We start from the raw sequence: 10,910 nt of genomic DNA, 5'->3' as shown, positions 1-10,910 counted from the left end.
ATGCTGCCAAATGTCAATAATAAATAATAATCTTTAAGGTCATCAATCATCATGAGTGTTCAAAGTGATAATCAGTGTCATCGTGAGATGTTAATTTAAAAGCTAATTAATTTAGTGGTATGGCAATGTCCTTGATACAAAATGAATCGTGTCAAACATGGCAGTGGAGGGGGGACACTGATTAAAACTTTATCCGAAAAGGCGCGTTGACGAGATCAATTAAGATCGAAATCGCAAGTTTTGATTTTCTCATCAAGAATATAAAAGTGCGTGCCTATGAGATATATAAGTTGTCTCATCGATTCAGCTATGTACGCCTTGCCTATATAACGTTTGAATGGTTCAGTAGCAGCATATACCCACTAGATGTCGATACGCTGCCTGTATTAGGAAAACACTCTCCAAAAGAGAATGTTGGATGGCCTACTACACGGTTACGGATGAAGTTGTTTTGTTCATCATAAAAGCTGTAAAACGTGGTGAAATTTAAAAAAATGATAGGTACATGATAAATTTGTAATAATTAAATAGTTTATTCTATCCGATGGGACTTGAACATTGACGAAACTCCTGTACAAACTAGAGTGGGTGGATCGGGTTGCGAGTTTAGATGATTTAGGGAGCCGGACCATAGGTTCAACTATAAAGGAGGGGTTCATAAAGGCTAAAAGTCCCTAAAAGAGGACAGCAGCTCTTCCAGTACTCAGGGTGGTAGAGATCACGAGGATCGGTATGGCACTCTGATGCACAATACTAAAAAAAAAAAAAAACTTTTGGATGTTTCATTCCCACCAGTCGATAATGCTGGTGGGCGGGCAGTCCCTCCGGACTATACCGGAAGGTAGGGCGGAAGGTCCTCTTCAGCCTGCTTTCAGGAATCGTGGGAATGGGTGGGTGGTGGTTCGGGTTAAGAAAGATGAGACGGACGAAATGAAGACAGAAGAGAGTGAAAGATTATCTGTGGAATATTACTGCCTCAGCATTTGCCTAAGTGATCCAAGGAAACCACAGAAAAACTTGGACCAAGGCAGACGGACCCGGAATCGAACCGGCGTCCTCCCGAATGCTAAGCAATGGTCTAGACCTCTAGGCCATGCCGCTCGGTGCACAATGCTGCGATGTGGAAGGCAACGGGAAACTAGGACTGACGACCTTATGATGAAGATTATGATGAAATAGTTTATGTCAGTGTCGTGCAGGGAATCATCCTTCCTTATACGTCGAAGAAGAGATATCATTGAAATGGATATTCATTCAAGATAATGACTCCAAACGCCCTAAAGTAACAAAAGTAAAAATGGTTTTGGAACACCAAAATTCAGCTTCTGGGTTTGCCACTACATGAAAAAGTACTTATTTGAAAATACGTATTTTGCATAAAAAGGATATCTATTTTGTATTTTACATTTGAAATAACAAATTAAAAAAGTATTTACATTTTGTATTTAAATACTTTTAAAAAACCATTTTGCACATCTCTATATCTATACAAGTAAAATATCTATTAGTTTACATGTACAGTATGATAAGACTTAATAACAAAATTGAACCCAATTTCAAAAGAAAGAAACTTGTTATTTTTGTAAAATCCTTCTTTTCAAAAGCAACTTAATTACAATGCCATACTTTAGGACCAATCCCGTTTAATAAAGTCGGATGTCCTTTCGGCTACAAGAACCGTGGCGGCAAATGTATTTCCCGCAACTATACTCGGAAAAGTTGATGCATCAGCAACTCTTACATTGGATGTCCCGTAAACTTTCAATTCAGGATTAACAACGGCCAGCCTATCAGTTGGAGGACCCATTTTACACGTTCCGGTCAAGTGATTTTCAGGATTGGTACCGTATCTGACTGCGCATTCCCAAAATTCATCGGTACCAAATCGATAAAGATCTGAACAGTTTCCATATCGGCCCTGTACCAGTTCAGAGCCGTACTTTTCTTTTAAAACATTGGCCGTTCCCACATCAATGGCCGTTCGTATTCCAGAAATCATAGCTTGGACGTCGTAATCCTCTTCTAAATAATTAGGTTGTATAATCAAACTTGCGGTTGGATCGTTCGAACGCAATTTGATGTAACCTTTGCTCTTCGGTCTTACTAACGTTACTTGAAAGAGGATCCTTCTGGTATCATTGGGAAGGGTGGCATCGTTTGGTAAACTGTTTTGACCATTACTATATGTACAATTGGCGCTATAGCCATTAAAATAAATTTGCATGTCTGGCCAATCTTGATCCGGATTTACAGACGACGAAAACCGAGCACCAACTTGTGCCAATCCTGTGGAGGACAAAGGACCTCTGTGACCATTTAGATATTCTTGTACGGCGTCCAAAGTCAAGACGTTTGTATACGGAACTTTCTTTAAGTTCATCTCTAACTGTAACGCAACGTGATTTTGAAAATTTTCGCCTACGCCTGGAAGATCTCGAACTACAGTGACATTCACAGCTTCTAGATCAGCTTTTGGACCAATCCCAGACAAAAGGAGTAACTGGGGCGAACCGATAGTTCCACCTGCTACTATTACTTCCTTTCTAACATTAATATTGTAACGTTTGCCGTTATATGAAAATTCCACGGATTTTGCAACAGAAGTTCCTCTTTCTTCGGAAAAATTAATTTTTGCAGCTGTAGAATTCAACATTATATGCAGATTCGGTCTGAATCTTGCAGGACGAAGATAGGATCGAGCTGAACTGTCACGAACACCGTTCCTGAATAAATTAACACGGTTAGGTAAATACATACGTACAAGAAACTTACTCTGTCTTCAAATTTATAGAATTTAAATCCTACCGAAAACAGAGCTTGAGTGTTTATTTTACTTTTGTAATGGAAATGAATTGGCAAACTCTAAGTATTTTAATACGAAATCCAGAATAATGTTAATATTATATATAAAAGAAATTATAAGTGCTGTCAGCACAGGGCGAAGTAGTATTACGTAGTTAGTATAAGTAATTTCTTATGCTGAAGTATACGATGTGTTGCATACCTATTTACAAACAATTCCTTTAAATTTAATTTTTCAAACAATTTTTAACACAAAGAAAGTGATTAAACAAATTGTTCACAAAAGTGAATTTCAACCACTCGACTGCTAACAGTTTCGAGCTCACAGTGAGTGATAGGGGGGGAAGAATTAGTTATATTAATAATAATAATAGTTATCTTTACTTGTTCATATGTTGGGTAAGTGTAAATCCTTGGGTAACGTCTGCGTTAAGATCAGTCGGAGTTTCAAATCCAACGGATCTGGCTGCTTCAAGAATATCATAACTAATCTCAGGAGCGTATGGGAACCTTTCGACCCTTAGCGGACCTCCAACTCCGTGATATTGAGGGCTTGTCAAAACACCAATATTACCATTGTCTTCCGATTTACGAAAGTGCGGTAGGACATCGTTGTAGCTCCATCCTGTGTTACCCAATTTCGCCCAATGGTCGTAATCTTGCGGAACCCCACGGATATATGTCATTCCATTAACTACCCCGCACCCTCCGAGTATTTTCGCTCTTACGTATGTACATTGACTGTTGGCGTTTTCATGACAGGCTTTCGCTTGTGGTTCTGTCGGATAGAAGAGGGCAGTTTCACTGTTTGACAGGAAATTGAAAGCAAAACTAGGGACTTGACTTCCTACAGGCTCGTCATCGCCTTGTTCTATGAGAAGAACTTTCCAGTTGGGATTTTCACTGAGTCTTCCAGCCACTACTGATCCTCCACCACCACCTCCTACTACTATAAAGTCGTACTCGTTGTCCGGATTTAGAGTTGGTCTTATTCTTCCCGACAGGTCCGAAATGTCGTCATGATCTCGAAGGAGAGTATTGACAAGAGACATAAACATAACCGACGATGCTGCATTGCATGAAGTATTTTGAAGGGGGAGACCATAAAAGGAGTTTATATAAGTGGAAACCATTGTTGTAAAATTACCTAAAGAAGAAGTACCTGTATAGATTGATCTGACCAACAATTATATCAATTATGTGGTCTAAATAAATATATCTTTTAAATAATCATAAATATCATCAGTGAACTAAGAGTTTTAGTTTCTCTCCCATGAGTTTTTGGAAACATTTTTCGTTACTACGTTTTTGGATTGTTGTTAATACAGAACGAATCTGTAATTAAATTCACGTATTCAATAATATGCTAGATACTTTCTGAAGCTCAATTGAAACTACTTCCGATAATAAGTTTTAAAGAAAAAAGGATTTTAGTATTCTTTTATGATCAGAATTGGCAACGAAACGTCTGGATCTAATCCTTTCAGTCCACGACCCTTGGGCCCACGATTTATGTAGTGGGTGAAATTAATTCAAAAATGAATTCACTAATACATTGAATTAACGCTACAAAAATACAAGGTATCTCAATTCCTCCAGGATTTAACAGTTTTCTGTCCTACTGTTTCTGCCATTTAATTTCCAATTTGTACTTACCCTGAAATTATTTGGTTCTGCAATTGCAGCTCCACCATGGAAAAATACAGGTACAACTACTTTGAATACTAATTCAAATCAGCTTTTATATTCATGAAGCCTTTTCGAAGTGACTAACAAGTGCAACAACAAATATCTCATATGATAAAAAGTTTCCTTTCAAATTAACAGTATCTTATCCAACAATCAATAAGCACTTGTGTTTTACAATTTTTTATTAATTAAATTTCATAAGAAATGTAGAACCTTCATCGAACTGGTGATTTTCTTGAGGACAATGATCTATGAAATCAGTTGTTGTTTGTTTTTTTATTTATGTTCTCCTATTCTGTTTTATGGTCCTTCCACATTGACCTATATACATATGTTAAATTTATAGCGTCATAGCCTGCACAGTGTTAGTTATTGATTTATTATCAACTATATATGAACTTAACAGTAGGTTTTATTTGTTTCATGTTTAACTTTTTGAAGTTGATCAGTGGGGCATTTGTAATGTAAGTTTGCTGTTAACAATTGTTTTTTGTAAATATATATTCCATCGGTTCATTGAATAACAATTTCTGTACCTGCTCATACAGTAGAATTAGTGAAGCATATTTTATTTTGAGCTAGACCTTAAATAATGTTTATTTTGTTTAAAAAATCTTTTTCGATTAATAGGATATAACGAAACGAAACTTTTATTTTATAACATTGATTAGATTATCCCCTCGATAATCACGTCTGGGCTGATATGTTTCGTATATGCAGATAAGTCAAATCATTTATCCTACATAGAAATTACGCATTTCTTTGTCGGCATGTTTTCTTTTCATGTCACACAAGCGAAAATGCCTAATTGAAAATAGATTTTTTTAACCACGTCTATCAGAAAATATCACCAGCTTCTCCAGTGCTACCCTAAACTAATTGATCTCTCAAAATCTTTTGAGCAAAGCGTACAACCCCTCGAAACCATCAAATTGCGCATCTTTAATTATCTTTAGTTAGACGTATTTATACTTTATTATTTATATGAAAAAATGGCCGAAGTAATTTGTAAATAGTATTTGTCCTTTAATTAAAGTAAAAACAGTAATCTCATTTCACTTTGACGCCATCAAATTCCATTCCTTCCTGAGCCTACATAAAACAAATTTAAAAATATAATTAATATTCGAATTGGATTCACCAAGTTCACGTAGAAATCTTAAATTCTTACCTAAATCTCTTCCAACAAACATTCCTTCAGTGCCTCTGGAGTCAACGCGATTTATAAATACTTTTCTGACAGAAACTATTTACAAAAACTATGCATAAACTTTATTGAGGGAATTCTAAACAGTTTAGTAACTTTCAAGTATTCATGTTTCAAATAATTCATAGGGTTACCATTTTAATATTTAATTGGTAAATAATAATTCCCATAGTGTAAATACTTGTTTGTATTTAGATGAAGTTGTTTGAAATATTACGAAATGTTTTTCAAAATTTTACATTATACGTTTCTAAACTTTCTGTTAAAACCGTTTATGACATCTTTTTGACTCGGTTGCGTTATCAAAATGTACACCATCATCAGCATCGAAAGTATCAGAAATGGATTTAATTAGGGCTAAAGGATTTATTAGTTCACGTTTTCTGGCAGTGATTTTGTTATCTAAATAGCTAGCTGTATTTTCACTAATAATTATTATTTAAGTTGCTCCCCTTGTAACTGTAGATATGAATCTTCACTTAAAAACTTAAAGTACTTAGACATACAATGTCTATAATTTTTTTATCTCGATTACTTGTGATAGTGCCTGTCGGCATTATAATATTAACGTGTCCACTTCTGGAAAAATCCTCTTACTAAAGTTTGGTTTCTTGTTTATGCTAAATTTTATGTTTCTGTACTGATAATGTCAATTACTATTTTGTTTGTATAAATCATAATTTTGTTGATTGATGGTTGATTTGAGAGTTGGCTTTACAAGATAATCGAGTTACTGTAATTTCAGTCTCTAACTAATTAAGTTGGAATTAGACTCTTTTAAATTTAAAAGTTAAACTTAAGTTTGACCTAAACATTTTTTTTTGTCTATAGAATCGCACCTAAACCTTCACATGAGGCACCATACTGATCGATTTTCTGAAGTTTGGATTGATACACTACAATTGGTAAGTTGCTTAAAATTTTCTTGGTGTTATTAAAGGAGTTAATGAATTTGATGGTATTTTTTATATTGGCGATTCTCTTAAGACATAAGACAGATTAGCAACTGTCGCTTTAAGCAATAACACGCGGAAAACCCTAAAAACTGTTTTATTTATTTGCTTGTCTTAGGGAAAGTTAATTCTGTTTGTGTTCTTTTTTTTAATGTCCTTTATCCTTTGATAATGTTGAAGAAAAGAAAAATTTAAATTAGCATCCCTAACATGGAAGGAATATAATGTATGGATGAAAATTCATCAATTTATTTCAATTACATCGGAATTAGAACTCAATTATTGCTATTGTTTTAAGTTGCCCGGCGCCTTCACCGAAATTTTCAATAAAGTTCTATTAATTTGTATATATACATAAATGATTTCATCAAAATATTACTTGTGCATCCTTATTGGAAACGCTACTCGGAACCCGTTGACACCATGAGATTCTACATACTTTTTTATATAATTTTCAGTTCTCAAACCCTAATAAATATCCTCCCTCTCCTAATAATCTTTCGAGCGCTTTTTTATGTTTGAATTGTTTTATATATTTTACCAAAGGGAATGCCAAAAAGTACTTATTTGACAACTCACTTGAAAACCGTTGACACCATGAGATTCTACGTACTCTTTTATATACTAATCACTTTTCAGCCATTAATAAATACCCTTCATCTCCTACTAATCTCACGAGCGCTTTTTTATATTTTAGTCATTTCGTATTTTTTAGCAAAAATAATGCCAGAAACTAATTATTTGACACCGCATTCGAAAACCGTTGTCACCATGAGATTCTACGTATCTTTTTATGTAATTATCACTGCTGAAACATTAATAGTTACCCTCCATCTCTTAATAATTTTACGGGCACTTTTTTTATTTTTAAATTGTTTTATATGCACGTAACTTTTTACAAAATTATCACTTCTCAAAGCTTGATAAAAACTTTCCAAACTATTTAAAAAAAGTTTGTGGTATATAGGGGTGAGACTGTAATATGTAGTCTTTGTATGCTGAACAATTTTAGATATATGTATTTATACATAGTTAATAGAACCTTCATCGAACTGGTGATTTTCTTGAGGACAATGATCTATGAAATCAGTTGTTGTTTGTTTTTTTATTTATGTTCTCCTATTCTGTTTTATGGTCCTTCCACATTGACCTATATACATATGTTAAATTTATAGCGTCATAGCCTGCACAGTGTTAGTTATTGATTTATTATCAACTATATATGAACTTAACAGTAGGTTTTATTTGTTTCATGTTTAACTTTTTGAAGTTGATCAGTGGGGCATTTGTAATGTAAGTTTGCTGNTTGACCTATATACATATGTTAAATTTATAGCGTCATAGCCTGCACAGTGTTAGTTATTGATTTATTATCAACTATATATGAACTTAACAGTAGGTTTTATTTGTTTCATGTTTAACTTTTTGAAGTTGATCAGTGGGGCATTTGTAATGTAAGTTTGCTGTTAACAATTGTTTTTTGTAAATATATATTCCATCGGTTCATTGAATAACAATTTCTGTACCTGCTCATACAGTAGAATTAGTGAAGCATATTTTATTTTGAGCTAGACCTTAAATAATGTTTATTTTGTTTAAAAAATCTTTTTCGATTAATAGGATATAACGAAACGAAACTTTTATTTTATAACATTGATTAGATTATCCCCTCGATAATCACGTCTGGGCTGATATGTTTCGTATATGCAGATAAGTCAAATCATTTATCCTACATAGAAATTACGCATTTCTTTGTCGGCATGTTTTCTTTTCATGTCACACAAGCGAAAATGCCTAATTGAAAATAGATTTTTTTAACCACGTCTATCAGAAAATATCACCAGCTTCTCCAGTGCTACCCTAAACTAATTGATCTCTCAAAATCTTTTGAGCAAAGCGTACAACCCCTCGAAACCATCAAATTGCGCATCTTTAATTATCTTTAGTTAGACGTATTTATACTTTATTATTTATATGAAAAAATGGCCGAAGTAATTTGTAAATAGTATTTGTCCTTTAATTAAAGTAAAAACAGTAATCTCATTTCACTTTGACGCCATCAAATTCCATTCCTTCCTGAGCCTACATAAAACAAATTTAAAAATATAATTAATATTCGAATTGGATTCACCAAGTTCACGTAGAAATCTTAAATTCTTACCTAAATCTCTTCCAACAAACATTCCTTCAGTGCCTCTGGAGTCAACGCGATTTATAAATACTTTTCTGACAGAAACTATTTACAAAAACTATGCATAAACTTTATTGAGGGAATTCTAAACAGTTTAGTAACTTTCAAGTATTCATGTTTCAAATAATTCATAGGGTTACCATTTTAATATTTAATTGGTAAATAATAATTCCCATAGTGTAAATACTTGTTTGTATTTAGATGAAGTTGTTTGAAATATTACGAAATGTTTTTCAAAATTTTACATTATACGTTTCTAAACTTTCTGTTAAAACCGTTTATGACATCTTTTTGACTCGGTTGCGTTATCAAAATGTACACCATCATCAGCATCGAAAGTATCAGAAATGGATTTAATTAGGGCTAAAGGATTTATTAGTTCACGTTTTCTGGCAGTGATTTTGTTATCTAAATAGCTAGCTGTATTTTCACTAATAATTATTATTTAAGTTGCTCCCCTTGTAACTGTAGATATGAATCTTCACTTAAAAACTTAAAGTACTTAGACATACAATGTCTATAATTTTTTTATCTCGATTACTTGTGATAGTGCCTGTCGGCATTATAATATTAACGTGTCCACTTCTGGAAAAATCCTCTTACTAAAGTTTGGTTTCTTGTTTATGCTAAATTTTATGTTTCTGTACTGATAATGTCAATTACTATTTTGTTTGTATAAATCATAATTTTGTTGATTGATGGTTGATTTGAGAGTTGGCTTTACAAGATAATCGAGTTACTGTAATTTCAGTCTCTAACTAATTAAGTTGGAATTAGACTCTTTTAAATTTAAAAGTTAAACTTAAGTTTGACCTAAACATTTTTTTTTGTCTATAGAATCGCACCTAAACCTTCACATGAGGCACCATACTGATCGATTTTCTGAAGTTTGGATTGATACACTACAATTGGTAAGTTGCTTAAAATTTTCTTGGTGTTATTAAAGGAGTTAATGAATTTGATGGTATTTTTTATATTGGCGATTCTCTTAAGACATAAGACAGATTAGCAACTGTCGCTTTAAGCAATAACACGCGGAAAACCCTAAAAACTGTTTTATTTATTTGCTTGTCTTAGGGAAAGTTAATTCTGTTTGTGTTCTTTTTTTTAATGTCCTTTATCCTTTGATAATGTTGAAGAAAAGAAAAATTTAAATTAGCATCCCTAACATGGAAGGAATATAATGTATGGATGAAAATTCATCAATTTATTTCAATTACATCGGAATTAGAACTCAATTATTGCTATTGTTTTAAGTTGCCCGGCGCCTTCACCGAAATTTTCAATAAAGTTCTATTAATTTGTATATATACATAAATGATTTCATCAAAATATTACTTGTGCATCCTTATTGGAAACGCTACTCGGAACCCGTTGACACCATGAGATTCTACATACTTTTTTATATAATTTTCAGTTCTCAAACCCTAATAAATATCCTCCCTCTCCTAATAATCTTTCGAGCGCTTTTTTATGTTTGAATTGTTTTATATATTTTACCAAAGGGAATGCCAAAAAGTACTTATTTGACAACTCACTTGAAAACCGTTGACACCATGAGATTCTACGTACTCTTTTATATACTAATCACTTTTCAGCCATTAATAAATACCCTTCATCTCCTACTAATCTCACGAGCGCTTTTTTATATTTTAGTCATTTCGTATTTTTTAGCAAAAATAATGCCAGAAACTAATTATTTGACACCGCATTCGAAAACCGTTGTCACCATGAGATTCTACGTATCTTTTTATGTAATTATCACTGCTGAAACATTAATAGTTACCCTCAATCTCTTAATAATTTTACGGGCACTTTTTTTATTTTTAAATTGTTTTATATGCACGTAACTTTTTACAAAATTATCACTTCTCAAAGCTTGATAAAAACTTTCCAAACTATTTAAAAAAAGTTTGTGGTATATAGGGGTGAGACTGTAATATGTAGTCTTTGTATGCTGAACAATTTTAGATATATGTATTTATACATAGTTAATCAATTTGTCTTTTTGATTAACATTTAATTAGTTACATTATTACAGACAGTATTAATTTCTATGATAATAATG

At 33.0% G+C, this 10,910-nt stretch overlaps 1 protein-coding gene across 1 annotated transcript; it reads right to left on the bottom strand.

Moving 5' to 3' along the window:
• Nucleotides 1-1,434: 1,434 nt before the first annotated feature.
• On the bottom strand, nucleotides 1,435-4,553 carry LOC108735430 (glucose dehydrogenase [FAD, quinone]-like). The gene is made up of 3 exons (XM_018467388.2): nucleotides 4,459-4,553; nucleotides 3,187-3,949; nucleotides 1,435-2,723 (listed from the first exon to the last, which is right to left on the bottom strand). Exons 2-3 carry the CDS (start codon nucleotides 3,933-3,935, stop codon nucleotides 1,628-1,630), a joined length of 1,845 nt encoding a protein of 614 aa, XP_018322890.1. The 5' UTR covers nucleotides 3,936-3,949; nucleotides 4,459-4,553; the 3' UTR covers nucleotides 1,435-1,627.
• Between the last annotated feature and the right edge of the window lie 6,357 nt (nucleotides 4,554-10,910).

Source organism: Agrilus planipennis, unplaced genomic scaffold (assembly GCF_000699045.2).
Source record: "Agrilus planipennis isolate EAB-ADULT unplaced genomic scaffold, Apla_2.0 scaffold40, whole genome shotgun sequence".
Classification (NCBI taxonomy): Eukaryota; Metazoa; Arthropoda; class Insecta; order Coleoptera; family Buprestidae; genus Agrilus; species Agrilus planipennis.
This window is presented reverse-complemented; position numbering and strand designations above follow the sequence as displayed.